The 21,471-nt window shown below is 35.6% G+C and overlaps 1 protein-coding gene across 1 annotated transcript; it reads right to left on the minus strand.

Moving 5' to 3' along the window:
* Positions 1 to 1,346: 1,346 nt before the first annotated feature.
* LOC123547596 (transmembrane protein 128-like) lies at positions 1,347 to 21,441 on the minus strand. The gene is made up of 5 exons (XM_045334826.2): positions 21,209 to 21,441; positions 12,665 to 12,795; positions 11,062 to 11,147; positions 3,669 to 3,836; positions 1,347 to 1,592 (listed from the first exon to the last, which is right to left on the minus strand). The coding sequence occupies exons 1-5, from the start codon at positions 21,303 to 21,305 to the stop codon at positions 1,487 to 1,489; spliced, it is 588 nt and encodes a 195-aa protein (XP_045190761.2). The 5' UTR covers positions 21,306 to 21,441; the 3' UTR covers positions 1,347 to 1,486.
* Positions 21,442 to 21,471: the final 30 nt, after the last annotated feature.

Raw genomic sequence — 21,471 nt, forward strand, 5'->3', positions numbered from 1 at the left:
TGTATCTTCCCCTTTAATCACACATATTCATATACATGTATTCATGCATTTAATAAAAAAATGAATCTTACAAACCAAAACCTATATGGGAACTTTATAAGTGACATGTACATGAAGTACTATGAACAGACCAGTCATGATAACCATTCGGTATTCTTGTCAAGTTTAATTGCCAGATAACCAACCAGTACCAAGATATGAACCTAACCGGAAATATCCCTCTAATCAACAAGAGGGCCGTCATGGCCCACTATCGCTCACATGAGTAATACTACACTATACATGTTATTAAATGTGCGATTTTGCCATTTTAGGGGTCATAATTCTTAAGACAAATAGCGTGATATGGCTACTCTTCGAGGAAAAAAGATATATAATTCCTATGATATATAATTTCTATGCAAGCTTGGTCAAAATCAAATCATAAATGTGATCCCTGTCATGTTCACAATGCTAAAATCAGCAAATTTTATCATTTAAGGGGCCATAACTCCAGCACAAATGTTGCTATATAGCTGATTTTCGTAAGGAACCAAGCTTTTATAGATATATAACTTCTATATAAGTTTAGTCAAAATGAAATAATAAATATGGTCTCTATTGTGTTCACAAGACTAAAATAAGCAAATTTTGCCATTTCAGCCATAACTCTGAGATAAGTGGCGCGATATGGCTGTTTTAAAAGAAAGTGAGATCCTATATAAGTTTAATGAAAATCAAATAATAAATGTAGTCTCCATTGTCTTCACAAGCAGCATTTTTTACCAATTCAGGGGCCGTAACTCGAAGTCAAATAAATGGTGCAATACGGTTGTCTTTGAAAGGAACTGAGATCTTATAGATATATAAGTTGTATGCATACTGAGTCAAAATAACAAAACATGTCTTAATATGGCTGGTTTTCGAAAGGAACCGAGATATAGATCTAGATGAATAAGGTGATATGGCTGGTTTTCGAAAGGAACCGAGATATAGATCTATATTAAGTTCTGTGCAAGTTTTGTCAAAATCGAATGATAAATGTTGTCTCTGTCATATTCGCAAGAAAAATGTGAACGGACGGATGATCGCAATAGCTTACTTTGTCACTTCGTACAAGTGAGTTAAAACATGTTACAAATGTGTTTCAGATGTAAAAATGCACTTTTTTGTTCATTTTTCCGATTGAAAATGACATGTGACAAACGTGATCAGATGTCACATCAAAAATCGGCATCGATCACATTCGTCACAAAAATTGTTACATATGTGCTTGATTTCTGTTACGGTTGCGATCTCATTTGTAACACGTGTTACATATGCGATCGCATTTGTAACACCTGTTACAAATGCGATATGTTACGAATGTGGTCCTACACTGCTCTGACAGTTAACTAATTTTACAGTCAATAATTTCACTCCAAGCACTGATAACTGAGAACTTGATGATTGGAAGCCATAGCTGACAATCCACTGACAAATTGTCACTGTACTTTTCCAGATGTATTCAAAAGTTCGGCAACATAGCCACAGTTACCACAAATCCCATAAACAAAACAAACAGTATAATAGGAGTGAATGGTCCCCACACTGGCCATAAGCCGACTGTTAAACTGAAAATAGAAAAATAAGAGTATATTGTAAGCAGTCCTATGTGAAAGACAGAGTGTAAAACAATGTAACTTGTATTTCAGAAGAAACGAGTTGTTACAAATATCTATTTCTACTTCTTACTCTCAAACAATCATTAATGATTATTAGTGGAAGGTGCTTATATCTTACCATAAACTATCTGACAGGTTAAGAAAAGTTAGAGCCTGACATGTATTTAAATACCAGGGATCTTGGTGCGATACCCTAGCTCTTCACAAAATAAAACCCTTTGTTCTTTAATTCTTTAATATGCATTGTGTAAAACACTGACTCATGCGAAACACTCTTTCCTGAATAGAACACTGGCCTCAAAGTTGGCTGGAAGATAATTTCCAGTGGCCAGACTTGATCTGAAACCCCGAAGTTTTGCAATGCTGCAGGCATATTAACCTTTAGCCTGTGCCTTTGCAACCAGTGAAGACAAAGATCAGTTGATCATTGTCTGCACTGTTCGCCATTCAGTCAGTAAATTTTCAGTGAAAACCTCTTTGAATAATAAGTGGTACTGTCCCCTGGCACCAGACCAGAAAGAAAATGCCCCTGACATGTTATACCCTACCCCTAGGTATCATATAAGAACCGTGGTCGTGAACGGGAAAATATACTAACCCATTTCAATCGCGTATTTCATACCTAAAACGCGCAGTTCAGTAAATGTGTACTATTGATATTAAACAAGTGGTAATTTATCTTCCGTTGTGTACCTGTCACATTTCTTCAATACTTCTTATCTTAGAAAAACAACGTGTAGTTTATAGTTTTTTTCAACGGTACTCAAAACACTTGCTTGAACTTCCCTGGTGAAGTTCCGGTCTAGATTACAGACACACTCTGATTGGCTGATTTGAAAATGTATGTCCGTCGTCATTTTACTACACGTGTACGCTTAAATATTTATATGCGGCATAAATGTACAAAATGAATAAAATAAACAGAATAGATGTATACCAATGTATGATTTCAAATTCAAAATCATATACAAGATGAATTTCATTCATGATTTCGAGTCTTATCGTAAAACTGTGAATATATTGCATTCTGTTTTTGTTTGTTTACATTTCGCTTAACACGTGCACACTGCCGTGACCTCTAGACCGGATGTTCATTAGGGGAGTTCACGCAAGTTTTTTCTGTAACGTTGACTAAAGCATAAAATATGTGGAACATCTCTGCAATATGGAATATTGAGACAATGTGACAGGTGCACGAATGAAGATAAATTATCGCTTGTTTAATATCGATAGTACACATTTACTGAACTGCGTCTTTTAGGTATGAAATACGTGATTGAAATGGGTTAGTATATTTTCCCGTTCACGACCATGGTTCTTATATGATACCTAGGGGTAGGGTATAACATGTACAGAGGCATTTTCTTTCTGGTCTGGTGCCAGTGTACTGTCCAAAATGAATGCGGAACAAGTTCATTTTAAATATTTAAGTTTGAAGATACCAAAGCGATGTCTTATTTACAAAATCAGTACCTCTTTCCACTGCATTTTTTACAAGAACAAAATTTTGCAAAATGTTGGACCGAGCTAAACACTTTTGAAGCAATAGTTCTGCATCATTATTATCAAACACAATCATATCACTAATTAATGATAAAATATGGTACTGACTTGTACATGGAGTCAAAAACACTCGAGCAGTGATGTCATGGCAATGTTCTTACATCACAAGAGTGCATTTGGTTGGTATCACATTTTCCTGGTCGACAAACCCTTAAAATGACCTCACTAAAGGCAATTAGTGGGCAGTATGGTAGACTGAAAGTGGCAAACAAATGAATACACTACTCTTTTACACTTTACTTTTCTAAGTTTCTAAAATGGACTGATTTATCATTCAATTTGGGCAGCACCATTTATTATTCGAAGGGGTATCCACTGAAAATTTACTGACTGAATAGCCATCAGTGCAGACCATGATCATCTTTGTCTTCACTGGTCGCAAAGGCAGAATGTTGCAAAGGCAGAATGTCTCAAAGGCAGAATCACTTGCTGACAGCAGGCTAAACATTAATAAATACTTACAATATTCCACCAACAACAAAAGCTGCTGTCGCTATGGGTATTAATGCAGGATATTTTCTCTCCCAATCATCTGAGCTAACTTTCTTTATAAAGGAGAGGTAAACAATGAGAAATATTGCTATAGAAACATTCGCTCCAACTGATAAAGCACCAATGTTAAACCATAACCTGAAATAAAAACACTTTTCAATGTAAAAAGATTCAGAACATGACTGTATTCATCATTTTATCAATAATTCTAACAAGACACAATTTATTTCCCTATCAAACAAAGAAGACTGAAGAAAGCGGAAGGTCGTAGGTTTTGATCCCTGACCGCGTCATACCAAAGACATGAAAAATGGTACTAGTAGCTTCCTTGCTTAGTGCTCATGATTAAGAGAATAGTGCTAGGACTGGTCAGCCCGGTGTCAGTAAAATGTGACTGGGTGGGGTACCATGTCATGTTTCTATAATGGCGTGTTAGTCCAGTGAGGCAGCACTATAAAGTTGGGCATTGTGTTCACTGCTACAAGTAGACACCATCTTTTATATAACTAAACAAGAGCTGTCATAATTAGTGACAAATGCCCCTGAGCATTTACGCCAAGTAATTTTAAAATCCCTTCATCAATGGCAGAGTTATGGACCAGGCAAGAAACAAACCATGTTAACCTTTAACCTCTACAGTGTGACCTTGACCTTAGAGCTAGGGGTCTGGACCTTGCGCATGACATATCGTCTCATTATGGGGAACATTTATGCCAAGTAATTTCAAAATCCCTTAATGAATGGCAGAGTTATGAGCCAGACACAAAACAGACCTTGTTAACCTTTGACTTCGAAGTCTGACTTTGACCTTGGAGCTAGGGGTCCGGGTCTTGCGCATGATACATGGTAAACATTTATACCAAGTTATTTCAAAATCCCTTCATGGATGGCAGTGTTACAGCCCGGACAAGAATTTACACGGATGGACAGACAATGTGGGGGGCATAAAAATTGTTTAAAAAGATGTTAATCCAGAACACCCCCACACCCCCACAAGAAGACTGAAACTGTGTATTATTATGTAACATGTTCACTGTCTGTACTTGATAATCATTATGTCATAGCAGCAAAAGTCATAGATGCACCCTGACTGGGAAAACTGGACAAAACAGGCAACTATTTGATGGTTATCTTCAAGGATGTAGATAACAATCCTTGATAACATGTTAGAATCTCAAACAGAGACTTACTTTTGAATAAAATCATTTTTTGTCATTCGAATGTGTACGACTGCACCTTCATAATACAGTTCCCTTGCATCTGAGCTCCAAACCATGATTTTATTCAACAACAATATGGATATGTAATGTTTTAATCAAAAGAAATGAGAAATTCAAAAGCAGAAGGCCGGTGGTTCTACCTTGGTGCCCGCCATGCCTGAAATAGTACCTGGAGAGGCATCAGGGGTTTCCCTCCAGCATCATTACCAGTATTGTGTTGGTGTAATGTTTCACCAAGCAAAACAAAGAAATCAAAGCCTATGTTTCAATCACTTTCTTTAAAAACCATCAACAGTTTATAAAAGCAACTAAACACACATTCTAAATAAGAGCTGTGCAATCAGAGTTGCTAGACTGAAAATATCAAGCCCAGTCCCTTCTACAGTACATTTGTTTATATAAAAAGCTTGCGAATTTTTTGTTATACGAAATGGGCGTAATTTTGTCAAAAACTCAAAATGTTCTATCTTTGCTTCCTGAGGTCATTTGACAGTAGAAGACTTGTGGCGAGTTTGAAAAAAATCAGTCCATGAGTTGCTTAGAAGCTTAGAAACTTCCATAGACCACATAAAACTACATTTTTTAAATAAAGCGGCATAATTTTGTACAATGTATGTCAGTTACATTCATGATGCCAGAGATTTGTGTACGGTCTGAAAGGATACAGTCCAGCAGTTCCTGAGAAACCCACCTACATGCTAAATGTTCAACAGAATATCTATAATGGGATATAATATTTGACAAAATGTTAGCTTGAGTAATGAGACATAGTAGAGGATGAATTTTGCGCCCTGTGTGGCTGCGTTTGCTATATGTTAAGCACCTTTGAATGATTTATCATGAAAAGGGCGCTATATACATCTGGTATAATAATAATAATAATTACTATTTTCTGAAATATCTGAATATCCATTGGTATTTCTCTATTTTGCTTTTATGTCAATCTTTGCATGATCATACTATAAGATTCTTTCACTGGTTGTGACCCCGGATGGGAATATCCGATTCGAGGGTTTTATGCATTATTAAGGCTCTGTTGAGATACTGCATACATAACAGTTACCCTAGAGCTGTGTACTCCCATCCGTGTCTACAACCAGTGATAGAATCTTTTTCTTGCATACCTTATTAAACAACAAGAGCTGTCTGTTGACAGCGCGCTCGACTATTCGAAGAATTGATGGAAGTATAGGTCAAAATATTACCAGAGATTTTCAGACAAAAAGAAGAATAGATAAGACAAACAATGTACCTGCATTTGTGGATTTGGAAATGTCTTGCACTATATGGCAATGTGTGACCATGATGTACACAAGTGTTAAAAGTTTCAAACCCATGTATCAAACTGTTTAGACAAAATATGGCATGTTATGTGAAACTTAACAAATTTCTGTGTCAGAAAAAGGCCATAACTGAGCTTAAGTCCTTGTCTTAGTTATGTAGACTATGATGGTAAACAAGTGGTTAAAATTTCAAAGCCATATGACAAAGAGGTTGGGTAAAATATGGACTGGTATGAAAAACTTAACTGATTTCCAAGTCCAAAAAGGGCCATAATTCAGCCAAAATAGTTGACAAGAGTTATGTACTCTTGCCTACAGATGGAAATCATGATGATAAACAAGTGTAAAAGTTTCAAAGCCACATGTCAAATAGTTTTGACAAAACGTTGACTTGTAAGAAAACTGAACCAATTTCTAAGTCCAAAAAGGGCCATAATTCAGCCAAAATACTTGACAGAGTTATGTACTCTTGCCTACAGATGATAACCATGACGATAAGCAAGTGTTCAAAGTTTCAAAGCCACAGGTCAAATAGTAGTGACAAAACATGGATTTGTAGGAAAACTGAACCAATTTCCAAGTCCAAAAAGGGCCATAATTCAGCCAAAATAGTTGACAGAGTTATGTACCCTTGCCTACAGATGGAAATCATGATGATAAACAATTGTTCAAAGCCGCATGTCAAATAGTTTTGACAAAACATGGATTTGTACAAAAATTGAACCAATTTCCAAGTCCAAAAAGGGCCATAATTCAGCCATAATAGTTGACAGAGTTATGTACTCTTGCCTACAGATAAAGACTGTTATAATAAGCAAGTGATAAAAGTTTCAAAGCCATATGTCAAACACTTTACACAAAAAGTGAACTGGTACGAAAACTTGATGGACTTATGTCCTCTTGCCTAAAACTGGACATGGTGATGGTACACAAGTGCTGAAAGTTTTATCTCAAAAAACTTTGTCAAACTGGACTGATACGACAAAAACTTAACCAAAGTGTGATGCCGATGCTGAGACCGATGCCGACGCCATGGTGAGTAGAATAAATCTACTTATTCTTCGAATAGCCGAGCTAAAAAGAAGTTAACCTTTATCCTGCCAAATTTCTAAAATGGACTGATCTATTATTCAATTTGGGCAGCACTATTTATTATTCGAAGGGGTATTCACTGAAAATTTACTGACTGAATAGCAAACAGCGCAGAACAAGATCAGTCTGCATGGATGTGCAGGCTGATCCTGGGTCTGCACTGGTCACAAAGGCAGAATCAGCTGCTGCCAGCAGGCTTCATGTTTTTCTAAAGTTAAACTTTCTATATTAAACTATTTTATTAAAATATCACATTTAAACAAAGCATGGAAAATCCATGTCTGTATAAATAGGAAAGACATCATGACATTTCAAAGGCAAACAATAATGACTTCCATTTTTGCTTTATCATCATTTTAATGTTTTATGAATACGAGTAGAGAAATATACTACACAGAACAATTAAAAACTTTTAACCCTTAGCCTGACACCACTGATTCTGCCTTTGCGGTCAGTGTAGATGATGACCAGCCTGCACATCTGTGCAGTCTGCTCATGATCTGCACTGTTTGCCATTCAGTCAGCAGCTTTTAGGTAAGCACCCCTTTTAATAGTTAATGGTACTATCCAAAATGAAAGATCAACAAGTTCATTATAGAAATTTAGCAGGGTAAGGGTTAAAGTATTTGATGTTGATCTGATTTTACATAAAACAAGAGCTGTCTGATGACAGCGCGCTCGACTATTCAAAGAATTGATTGAAGAATGGGGTCAAATTATTTCCACGGATATTCAGACAAAATAAATAAATAGATTAGACAAACAATGTTCCTGTATTACTTTGATTTCGATAAGTCTTGCACTAAATGGCAATAAATGAGCCAATTTCAAAGTCCAAAAAGGGCCATAATTCAGTCAAAATAGTTATGTACTCTTGCCTACAGATGGAAATCATAATGATAAACAAGTGTTCAAAGTTTAAAAGCCATATGTCAAATAGTTTTGACAAAACATGGACTTGTATGAAAACAGAACCAATTTCAAAGTCCAAAAAGGGCCATAATTCAGCCAAAATAGATGACAGAGTTATGTTCTCTTTCCTACAGATAGAGACGATTATACTAAACAAGTGATAAAAGTTTCAAAGCCATATGTCAAACACTTTACAAAAAATATGAACTGGTACGAAAAACTTAACCAAGATTTCTAAGTCAAAAGGGGCCATAATTCAGCCAAAATCCTTGATGGAGTTATGTACTCTTGCCTATAACTGGACATGGTGATGGTAAACAGGTGTTGAAAGTTTCAAGGCTTTATCTCAAAAGACTTTGTCAAAATATGAACTGGTACGAAATATTAACCCAGATTTCAAAGTCAAAAAGGGCCATAATTCAGCCAAAATCCTTGATGGAGTTATGTGCTCTTGCCTATAACTGGACATGGTGATGGTAAACAAGTGTTGAAAGTTTCAAAGCTTTATCTCAAAAGACTTTGTCTAAATATGAACTGGTACGAAAAACTTAACCAAGATTTCTAAGTCGAAAGGGGCCATAATTCAGCCAAAATCCCTGATGGAGTTATGTACTCTTGCCTATAACTGGCCATGGTGATGGTAAACAAGTGTTGAAAGTTTCTAAGCTTTACCTTAAAAGACTTTGTCAAAATATGAAGTGGTACGAAAAACTTAACCATGATTTCTAAGTCAAAAGGGGCCATAATTCAGCCAAAATCCTTGATGGAGTTATGTGCTCTTGCCTATAACTGGCCATGATGATGGTAAACAAGTGTTGAAAGTTTCAAAGCTTTATCTCAAAAGACTTTGTCAAAATGTGGACTGGTACGAAAAACTTAACCAAGGTGTGACGCCGACGCCGTGGTGAGTAGGATAGCTCTACTTATTCTTCGAATAGTCGAGCTAAAAATGAGGAAAAATATTCTGCACAAATTTACTACATAAATCTAGTTAATCATATGTCATTCACAGCACAAGAGTCGTCATACATCCCGGGTGTAAGATGAACTTTTCAGGAATTTGTGAAAACACTGGAAACTCCTGCCTGGTATACATGAATGGAACTGCTTTGAACAATCTGTATATATAATTAAAAAAATCTGTCTGCATCTACGATTAAAAAAATTGTATGTATTTAACTGCAAAGACTACACAAGATATTTTTAAAACAATCAGTGCTAATTCAGCCAGGCTCATTACAAAGCAATAAAAAAAAAAGAAAAAAAGTATATATATAGTCTATAAAAACCTTAAACAGCCTATCTATTCTGTTGACATTTTGCTGATACAGATTAATGAATTGTATCTATTTATTGGTCTCTATCTTGAACAGCTGTTGTCTCAGATAGACATAAAATATATATACCTACATGTACAGATTGGCTTATAGAAGTGTGTTTGCTTTTACCTTGATAATCCACTTTAGGGTTTGTTGGACAATGAGGCACTTGAATATATTACTGGTGTCACACCAACATGTTGTTAAAAGTTTATTAATGTAGTCTGAGGCAGTAGCCATTAGCATTTTTCTGAGGATTTTTTTCCAACTCTGAATGAAGGAAGAAAATCTCAGGTGCCTACCATAATTATATCCTTCAGGCAAGAACAGGTACCTAGGCAGAAACACTGACAGAAGACAACTGGATGGCTTCCTCACATTAAATTTTGAGCAAAGCTTAAGCCCACATCCATAAGGGACAAGCAATTCAGTCCGTGACATTAACCACCCAGCTAATGAGGCATAATCTTGAGGGAAATATACTTAAACTTAATAATAAAGTCTAAAAGCTTTTAAAAAACGTCCTGGCCAAAAATACAAATGAAAGTTATGTTTTAAAGAAATTATTCACTGATATGCGAATACTATCTTCTAAACTCTTGTGAATTAATTTCAACATTTAACTAAAACTATGATTACTGTTGTTTTAATACGATATAGCTATATCAAGACAGTTGTCTAAGTTTCTCTTAGAGAAACTGGGGAAAAGGTAAAGAACTTGACTTTACTGAGAGAACATACCCTCCATAAAGCGAGCATACCCTGGATTGAGGAAACAAAGCCTTGACTGAAGGATCATACACTGAATCAAAGGAACATACCCTGGATTGAAGAAACACACCCAAATTGAGGAAACATACTCTGGATTAAGGGAACATATCCAAATTGAGGGAACATACCCTGGATTGAAAGAAAATAGTTAATACCAAAATTGAGGGAGCATACCCAAATTAAGGGAACATACTCCGGATTGAGGGAACATAACCAAATTGAAGAAACATACCCTAGAGATTGAGGGAACATACCCAAATTGAGGGAGCATACTCTGGATTGAGGTAACATAACCAAATTGAAGGAACATACCCTGGATTGTGGGAACATACCCAAAGTGAGGGGCATACCCAAATTAAGAGAACATACCCTGGATTGAGGGAACATAACCAAATTGAAGGAACATACCCTGGATTGTTGGAACATACCCAAATTGAGGAAACATACCCAAATTAAGGGAACATACTCTGGATTGAGGGAACATTACCAAATTGAAGGAACATACCCTGTATTGTGGGAACATACCCAAACTGAAGGAACATACCCAAACTGAGGGAACATACCCCAGATTAAGAGAACATAACCTGGACGCTCCTAAAAGATTCCGCCTCAGTACCTTCTGTCTGTGCTCTTGTATACAACTTGAAAATTATGAAGTTAATGATCAAAAATACTGTGATGAAAATCAAAGGGAAATAACAACTACTACTTCTTGCCTTTCTGTAAAGACACTGTGACATATTCTCAACACAAATGATAAACAAACCTGTTTATTCTCTGGTCATAAAGAATTGCTCTGTAGAAGTCTGTATAGTAGAATACACCTAATGATGCAATTAGCCAGCAAATATTCTGAAAATAAAAGTTTTCTTTAAGTAATTCTAAGCACATATATTAGTTTACTTAGTCATTCTAACACACAGACAAGCTTACTTACTACTCAGTCATTCTTAAACAAACATATATAAGTTTACTCTGAAACATATATAATTTTAACAAAAAACTCTTTTAAAGTAATGATTTTATAAAAAATACATCTAAGGTATAAATTCATGTATTTTCAACTGTTGGAAAATTATACACATATAAAAGGAGCTCAAATTAAAGTAGGAGTTATTAGTTTTTTGGCTCTCCTGAAAAATTATGAAAATGTCAGTTATCCAGTTTTTGCGCTCACATGGAGATATGTCTACTTAGTCAATCTGAAATATATTATGTTTTTGGCCTGGTGTCTTTATTCTAAACTCCTTTACTAAATATGCTTATATCAAGTATTATTCTATAGATTTACACACCATGGAATCATCATTAAGAATTAATCGCTCTAACATATTGTGAAAGCCTGCGTGTGGCAAATGATTCTGCCTTTGCGACCAGTGCAGACCAAGATCAGCCTGCATGTCCCCGCAGGCTGATCATGGTCTGCATTGTTCGATATTCAGTCAGTAATTTTTCATTGAACACCCCTTCAAATAATAAACTAGTTAAAACTACATGTACCCAAATTGAATGATAGACCAGTCCAGTTTAGAAATATAGCAGGGTAAAGGTTAATATTTGTGGGGGACTAATTTCTGAGCATTTTTTCTGTTGAGCCAAACTTCAAAATTTAATCCAAACAAACAAGTAAAATGCCCCATTCATTTTATGTTAAAAAGTTAAAATCGATAAATTCATATGCCACAAGAAACAGCCGTTTTGGCTAAATCCATGAAATTTTGTGCCTGTAACAATAAGTGATTTGACAGCAACTGTAACTGATATATTTTACTATAAATCAAGTTTATTTCTAATTCTATAATAAATAAAATTCTGGTTTTTATGTAAAGTTACTGAATTTTGACTGTATGTAACTGTATATACCTTTCAAGCTAGAAGTTAAATAATAAACTTACTAAAACTAAAGAGCTATAAAATTTTCTGCGCTCTGGCAGAGTTCCTATGTTCATTTCGATAATGAAAGTCTCAATTTTAATGATTTATGAAAGTGTTTCTTTAAAAGGAGTATTTAGCTGTATAAAAATGTACTGTAAAATCATTCAATTTCATGGGCATGAAATTTTGTGGTTTTGGTCAAAACGGCAATTTCGTGGGGATATGAATTTGTGGTTTTCAACTTTTGGAAATAAAATGAATGGGAATTTTACTTGTTTGTTAGGATTAAATTTCATGCACAAAATCTACGAAAATTAGTCCCCCATGAATATTAATGATTTCACAGTATTAGTTTTAACAATTTTAAAAATTTAAAAGTTACAGCAGTGAAAAAGCCAACTCTAACCTATGTACCTGTGCATGGACCTTGAAGTACTTACTTCATTGGGACTCTCAGAGCATCCTTACTGAACTCTGTCTTCAAGTTAACTCACCTGGATACTATAAGCTGATTCTATCTTTCTGAAGCGGCTGTTTTGGGCATCAAACTTTTTCTTGGTATCACTGTCAAGCTGTCGGAACTCTGTTAATTTGTCACCATCATATTCATTCTTTAAAATACCATCTAAAGTTTGGAAAGGAAAGAATTAGAAACATTATTCTTCATAAACTGGTCAGTAATATAAATTAATTAAGATAGATCATAAGATTCTGTAAATGGGTACAAGTAAATTGCTGGGGGTAAGGTTACGGTATAATTGGTTTGAACTGCAGTAGTTGTCCTAGCATATAAGAAAGGACCTAAAAGTAAAGCTAGCAATTATCGACCCATTTCCTTAACATGTATAGCATTGAAAATGATGGCGCACATCATAGTTTCAAACTTAAAGGATTGTCTTGACTCCAACAACCTCCTGATAACTTTTCAACAAGGCTTTCGCTCGGAACATTCATGCGAAACGCAACAGATCTCTTTTACACGTCAAGAGCTCTTTGATAACCTTGATGCTGGTAAGCAATCTGATTTAATTGTTATGGATTTTTCTAAAGCATTGATAAAGTAGACCACCAGCTTCTAATTTACAAATTGATGAATCTTGGTGTGAAAAGGAATATAGTGAGTGAGTTGGGTTTTACGATGAATCAACACAAAATGGTCATATATCGCCGAGGAAAAGGAATATGGTATTTTAGTATTTTAGACTAAATCATTTCTTTTAAATAGAACCCAGACAGTTGAAGTTCAGGGCCACCAATCCCAATCAGTGCCAGTCAGTCTTGTCAGGAGTGCCTCAAGGGTCAGTGCTGGGCCCCTGTCTATTCCTGTTATATCTGTTCCTGATTTAGTAAAAAGTAGGGTCAGGCTTTTCACCGATGATACAGTTGTATACCTTACCATTGACACCCAATCTTGACTCTGAAAACCTACTAAATAACTTAAGAAATTTGGAAATCTGGGAAAATAATTGGCCAATGGAGTTTAACCCGGACAAATGTGAAATCATTAGAATTACCAGGAAGAAAAAACCTGTCATTTACCCCTACAAACTTCACAACATTGAATTAAAACTAACAAAACAAGAGCACCGCCTTGCGGGTGCTGACGCTCATCTGATTTTTTTTGTATAATAGAAATATTGTCCTACTCATGATTTTCTAAGTCTAAAAAGGGCCATCATTCTGGCAAAAAGCAGGATAGAGTTATGTTTCTTGATGTACAGTGTCCACTTGTCATGGTGAAAAACTGTTGCAAGTTTTAAAGCAATAGCTTTGATAGTTTATTAGAAAAGTTGACTTAAACATAATACTCAACCAAGAAAATGATTTTCTAAGTCCAAAAGGGGCAATAATTATTGCAAAAAGCAGGATGGAGTTATGTTGCTTGCTGTACAGGGTCAGCTTATGATGGTGAACAAGTGTTGCAAGTTTCAAAGCAATAGCTTTGATAGTTTAAGAGAAAAAGTTGACCTAAACATAAAACTTAACCAAGAAATCTGATATTTTCTAAGTCCAAAAGGGGCCATAAATCTTGCAAAAAGCAGGATGGAGTTATGTTTCTTGCTGTACAGGGTCAGCTAATGATGGTGAACAAGTGTTGCAAGTTTTAAAGCAATAGCTTTGATAGTTTAGGACAAAAGCTGACCTAAACATAAAACTTAACCAAGAAAACTGATTTTCTAAGTCCAAAAGGGGCAATAATTCTTGCAAAAAGCAAGATGGAGTTATGTTTCTTGATGTACAGGGTCTGCTTATGATGGTGAACAAGTATTCCAAGTTTCAAAGCAATAGCTTTGATAGTTTAGGAGAAAAGTTGACCTAAACATAAAACTTAACCAAGAAATCTGATATTTTCTAAGTATAAAAGGGGCCATAAATCTTGCAAAAAGCAAGATGGAGTTATGTTTCTTGTTATACAGGGTCAGCTGATGATGGTGAACAAGTATTCCAAGTTTCAAAGCAATAGCTTTGATAGTTTAGGAGAAAAGCTGACCTAAACATAAAACTTAACCAGGCAACGCCGACGCAGACGCAGACGCCGACAACCGCTCAAGTGATGACAATAACTCATCATTTTTTTTCAAAAAATCAGATGAGCTAAAAATGAAAAATACCTTGTAGTAACTATCAGTGATGACTTCAATCGGAAAAAGCATATTGATAATTATGTAACATCATAAGCGTGTAATACTTTAGATTTATAAAAAGAAACGTACATACTAGTAAGTTGTAACAAAAGTACAAATTTTAAAGAAAAAACATACACAACCTATGTGAGACCTGTTTTAGAATACAGTAGCACAGTATGGCACCCATGGCAATAAACTCTTACACATGATATAAAAAGAGTGCAAAGAGCTGCAGCTAGATATATGTCATGAATGACTACTCATACCAAAGTAGTGTCACAGCAACGCTTACATTACTGAACTGACCAACTTTAGAACAACGTAGAATAAATGCTTCACTGTTCATGCTATATAAGAGCTCCAATAGCATTGTCATGTTAGACCACAACCACCTAACACTATCTTAGAAACAAGAGCGCCGCCAAGCGGGGCAATATACGCCCGAAGGCTTACATCATAGGATGGGAGCAAAATTTTAAGAACTTGACTGTTGTAGCCCCAAAGGACTGGAACAAAAAAAGGAAAACTTCAAAAAACAAATCTAAGTCCACAAAAAAAATATTCAAAGTCTACAAAAAAATCCTTATCAGGTACAGGTATGTAAAAATACACCTTAAAATTGGAGGTACCATCTATGTTGTACCACAGAAAAGTGGTCTCAGTTTTTCCCTACGGCTAATAATAAAAAAGTTTCAAAATAAGCTATTTATAGTAACATAAAAGGGAAGTAATTCAAAAAAAAATTATTGTAAGTACAAAAAAGAGATCTGCCAAATAAAAACAAGAGCACTGCAATGCAGAGCAATATACACAAAGCAAAGTCATATATGACCTTTGACCCTTAAGTGTGACCTTGACCTTGAAGCGAGTCATCCGGAACATGCGCTCTGCACATCGTTACAATGTGGTGAACATTTCTGCCAAGTTTCTTTGAAATCCTTCCAGCAGTTCAAGAGTTACAGAGCGGACATGAAACAAACTGATATGACTTTTGACCCCTAAGTGTGACCTTGACCTTGAAGCAAGTCATCCGGAACATGTGCTCTGCACGTCGTCTTGGTGTGGTGAACATTTGTGTCAAGTTTCTTTGAAATCCTTCAAGGGGTTCAAGAGTTACAGAGCGGACACGAAACAAACTGATATGACCTTTGACTCCTAAGTGTGACCTTGACCTTGAAGCGAGACATCCAAAACATGCGCTCTGCACATCGTCTCTGTGTGGTGAACATTTGTGTAAAGTTTCCTTGAAATCCTTCAAGGGGTTCAAGAGTTACAGAGCGGACACGAAATTGCTAACGGACAGACGGACGGACAGACGGACACCAGCGTCATAACATAATACGTCCCTTCGGGCGTATAAAAATAACTTCTTTGTGCCATTCTCACGAACACAGTCTCAAATCAACTTTTTCAATCTGATACTGGAATGTACTCCCATACAACATCGAGGCTAGTACAAGCCTTCAGTGCTTCTCTAACAGCCTAGCTGCTTAAATGTTTTAACACAATCATCTTGTTTTTATTTCTAACTATAACTAACACCCTTGTATCATAATGAGATTTTACTAATGACCCCCGACCTTCATGTCATAATCAAATTTGATTGTTGAAAGTAACACAGTTGAAGTTGGTTTTAGCGGTTAAATTCTTAAAACTGGGTCACTCTAGTCCAACAAATCTGATGTGATCCTATGAAATATTGAGCTATTTTTTTCATATGGGTAATATCTCCACTCGCGTCAAACACTCAAAAGACCAAAATAGTGGAGGAAATTTCCGATGAAATTTTCTTCGTGGCCAGCGCTTCACATGCTTTAGGTTTAAATGCTGATTATGTCACGAATTGGCCATAAATTCAAATAAAACTTACATGTATCAAAAGGGGATTCAATTCCTCATTGATTTATGTAAAAATGATCAAGTAATTTCCATTACGAATTTTCTGGTGATTGAAACCTATGAATGTACTGTACACAATTAATGTTTACCCCACTACACACCAATATAAGCAAGCAATAAAACCAAAAATAACAAAACAAAACTGAAAACTGTGGAGTTTCACCTCTAAAGTCAGAGGGAGTTACCTACATGGACCCCACTGATAAATCTAACCTAAACAGACAGTCTGAATCTGTCTTTTCTCGTCCACAACCTGTATCATTGAAACAGCTTTGTACAAGTCTAGTAAACCTACCAAAAGGTCACATGCCCCCAATTACTATTACTGTCGAAGGTATAGATAAGTTGCTATGTGGTCTCTCGCCAAATAAAGCAAATGGCCCTGATAAAATTTCACCAAGAGTCCTCAAAGAACTGCACTCTGAAATTGCTCCCATCCTCTGTGAAATTTTCAAATTTTCTCTTCACACTAGTATTGTCCCTCAGGATTGGAAAAAAGCAACAATAGCCCCTGTCTATAAGAAAGGCCCAAAGTCAAAGCCCAGCAATTACAGGCCTATCTTATTGACTTGTATTGCTTCCAAACTCATGGAACATATAATAGTCTCCAGCTTGATGAACTACTTTGATAGCGATAATATTCTTAGTCCCTTCCAACATGGATTTAGGTCAAAACGCAGCTGTGAGACACAACTAGTCAGTTTTACACAAGAAGTATTTGATAGGTTAGAAAAAGGTCAACAAACAGACGTGATAGTCATGGATTTTTCAAAAGCTTTCGACAAAGGAGACCACCATAAGCTTATCCATAAACTTCACAGATATGGTGTTAATTTAGAAACTGTCAATTGGATGAGTTCATTCCTACATAACCGCTCTCAAAGAGTTGCGGTAGATGGTCACTTATCTGAGGAACTCCCAGTACTAAAGGTGTTCCACAGGGCTCGGTTATTAGTCCTTGTCTCTTCTTAACATATATTAATGATCTTCCTGAATCCATCAAGAGTAAGGCAAGTGTGAGGTCCTTCGAATTACTAGGAAAAAACAACCATTAATATTCCCTTATACCTTGCATAACACAACACTCAAAACAACTGACTCGGCAAAATACCTTGGGGTTACCATTTCAAAAGATTTGAACTGGTCACAGCATATAGATAACATCACCTCCAAAGCAAACAATTCACTTAGATTCATTAAACGTAACATCAAAACAACAAACAAAAAGGTTAAGGAGGCTGCCTACACAACTTATGTCAGACCCCAGGTGGAATATTGTTCAGTTGTTTGGCACCCCTGGCAGAAACATCTTGCCCATAAGGTAGAAAATGTATAGAGAGCTGCGGCCAGGTACGTCTGTAACAATTATGACCTCATGAGCAGTGTTACTCAGATGTTAGAAGAACTACACTGGAAAACATTATATCAAAGAAGGGTCTATAACTCAGTAATATTCCTTTACAAAATACAACACCAGCTAGTTTTTGTTGATCATGATCACCTGACCCACACTAGAAACCTGAATTTCCTCATACCCCAGTCTCGAACTCAGTACCATCTCAACTCTTTCTTCCCTAGAGCTATCTGCTACTGGAATACTCTCCCAGGTCCCATCCAAGCTAGTCCCAGCCTCAATATCTTTACAGAGAGGCTGGCGACAGTCAATCTCTAGAGCATTATCTCCATTTTAATTTTAACTTTGCACCAGGTTCTTTTATTTTATTATCTTTTAACTAATGCACTTAACTATTTTATTTTAGACTAACACTGTTTCCCTGACTAGCACCTCCCAGTCATAATCTTCGTTGATTGTTGTGGAGTAACTCGTAGAAGTAGAAAATTCAAAATGACTGTGTACTGTGATTAATCCTCCATTATTTTGGTCCTTCAACATGTTCAAAGTTTTGACGTTTAGATTGCCCCGTCACAAATATAACACTGTACCTATAGGATGATTCTGGGATCTGGTGGAAGGCTTAAAGCCCTTTTAAAGCCTCTCTTCTTCTGGAATTGCTACTGTACGGCTGAATTTGTTTCATCACAGTTTATTTATTAAGATAAAACAATCTATTAAAATGATAAGATAAGATAAGATAAGATAAATTTTATTTTAAGTCGGCAAGACAGAGAAACAATACAACATAAGCGGCAAGCGCTTTCTAACCGACTATACATAACAAAGATAAACAGTTAAAACATATAGTAAGCAAGCTGTAAAATAAGAGATAGGGTTATACAAAATTACATGTAGCAGTACAACACTGAAGTTAAACCTGTGAAAGATCTGCTGCTCTTGACCAAAAGCCTAAGAACTACTTAAGATAAACATGAAATAAAAAACTGAAAGGCAAAACTGGCGCAAAAAGCTGAATAAAAAATTGCTAAACGAGAATATCACCTCAGATCAGATCTGAAATGAACTGAGCAGCAGCTCCTTCACAGTAGCACATAAAACAGCATGAAAATAAGATGTAATAATGACAATAGCACATAGAGAACATAAAATGCATGCAAATTATTAAATAAAAAATAATAGAAAGAAAAGTGTGCAACTAAAGCAACTAAACAAAGAAACTAGCTAAAGCATCTAAACATGGAGAACAAGTCATAGATCTAGATGTCGACTACACAGGGAAACAAGGTATACAAAAGGTAGCTAAAGCATGCAGAGCAAGTAAAGTATTGACAGCACAATACAAAAGGCACAGTAAATAACTAAAGCAGCTAAACATGGAGAAAAAGCATAAAACTATGTCAACCACACAAGGAAAGCAAGGTACACATACTAATTGTAGCAAACTATGAGGAAAAAGGCATACATCAAAAATTCAAAATCAGCTACACAAAGCAAAAACTACCAAGCAAATAAAAATAAAAATATCAAAATAAAAAAGCAAAAGAACAAAATGAGAGTACAAGCATAGAATTAAACTGGCTGGGTGTAATGAAAAGACGCGTCCGGTCCTGCAGAACAAGCTGCTAAGGATTTACAGTCAACTCGTCCCTTAGTCAACTCGTCCCCCAGTCAACTCGTCCCCGATTTGGTCATTTCGTCCCCCTCAGCGATTTCAAATTGGTCATTTCGTCCCCGCTTTTTCGGCCCCCCTTTTTGAAACGTATTTTTGAAAAAAATCAAAGTATGATAAACTAAGTCATTTTTTCTTTCAAATAAGTATATTTTATGGTAAAAATATACATAAGTTTTCGTTTGTTTTAAGAACATTTGCTTTAAAATAAAAATGATCGATTTAACAAGGAGGATTTTCTGGGGGGTGGGGGGTTTCTCTCTTTGTTTTTGTAAGTCTGCTATGTTGGATAACATGGTTGCTGTTTAAATGTCCGTATTTGATGCTGCTTATTTTCAAACTCTTGAATAAGTTTAACTTGTTATTAAACTTTTTTATAACAAATAATTTCCTCAATCAACTATTAACAGTTTAATTCTACTAGGGAAACATTTTGACACATTTCATTTGGTCAATCAACAACTTCTCTTGCAATTAAATACCATTAACACCTTCCAGTCAGCCCAATCAACGCCTTTTAATGTGATTAATAACCTTTCACACCTTTCTTATGCAGGTATGGCTCATTCTGCTTTTTTTAGAAACCACTGTCTCCCTACTTTTGAAGTTTTTTTTTTATTTCAATGGCAAAAATGAATATAAGGCATGTTGGTTATTTTTAGTAAAACATATGTGACAAATATTAGTTGTTTATTTGTTCTTTATTGTATTTCTAATTAAAACTTTCTTTTATTATGACCAGGGATAAGGATTTATTGCTTTCTCTTTTCTTACTATGATTTTTAAAAAGTTAATTAGATTTTCTATTATATTACATTTTTATTACTAAAGGCATTGCATTCATTTTTTTTATTTTATTTCAGTTGATTGTCTTATATTTTCAGTATATTTCTTTTATTATTTTATCAAACCTAATTATTTAAAGTTAACCATTTCCAATATAACTCCTTCAAAACTCACGATGATTTTAAATACAAGTTTTCAAAGTCAAAGATATCATAAAAAAAGCAAAACTGCCTAAAATATTAAGGGGGGCAAAATTACCAAAAGGAGGACGAATTGACCAAAAGGGGGACGAGTTGACCAAAATGGGGACGAGTTGACCAAATTTTATCATGAGGGGGACGAAATGACCAATTTTGGGGGACGAAATGACCAAATCGGGGACGAGTTGACTTGGGGACGAGTTGACTAGGGGACGAGTTGACTTGATACCCTGCTAAGCACATTGAACATGCTGAATTATTTTGACTAAGGGTCGCTCAAAAGATCTACAGCTTTTTTGGACATTTTCACAAACACTTGTACAGCAGATGATAAATACTGGATACATAAAATATGTAATTAGGCCAAACCGGGACATTTCCATTGACTATTTCGATATAATGGTTCTATCCGAAACCAGTTCTATTTTGGTCAGATTTACATATCTGGTTGCTTTTCTTTCCATTTCTGCATTTGAACGATTGTAAGAAGGTAATCATACCTGGATCAAGTTGATCTAAGTATTTTCCAGCGATTCTTTTCTGGACACGGCGGTGAATTTGTTGTTGTCTCTCATTTGTTGTTGTTTGTGTTTCCATTTTTCTGAATATTGTACTTACTTCAGGCAAAAGTCACTGAAAAATTGTAAAAAAAAATGAATTGTACATTTTAGATAAAATGATGGGGATGATCGTAAATTCAAGTAAATTAGATTCCCTTTGTAAACACACACACAGGTTTTCTGATCTTGGGTGTTAGTTTCTG

This window comes from Mercenaria mercenaria, chromosome 9, assembly GCF_021730395.1.
Source record: "Mercenaria mercenaria strain notata chromosome 9, MADL_Memer_1, whole genome shotgun sequence".
Classification (NCBI taxonomy): Eukaryota; Metazoa; Mollusca; class Bivalvia; order Venerida; family Veneridae; genus Mercenaria; species Mercenaria mercenaria.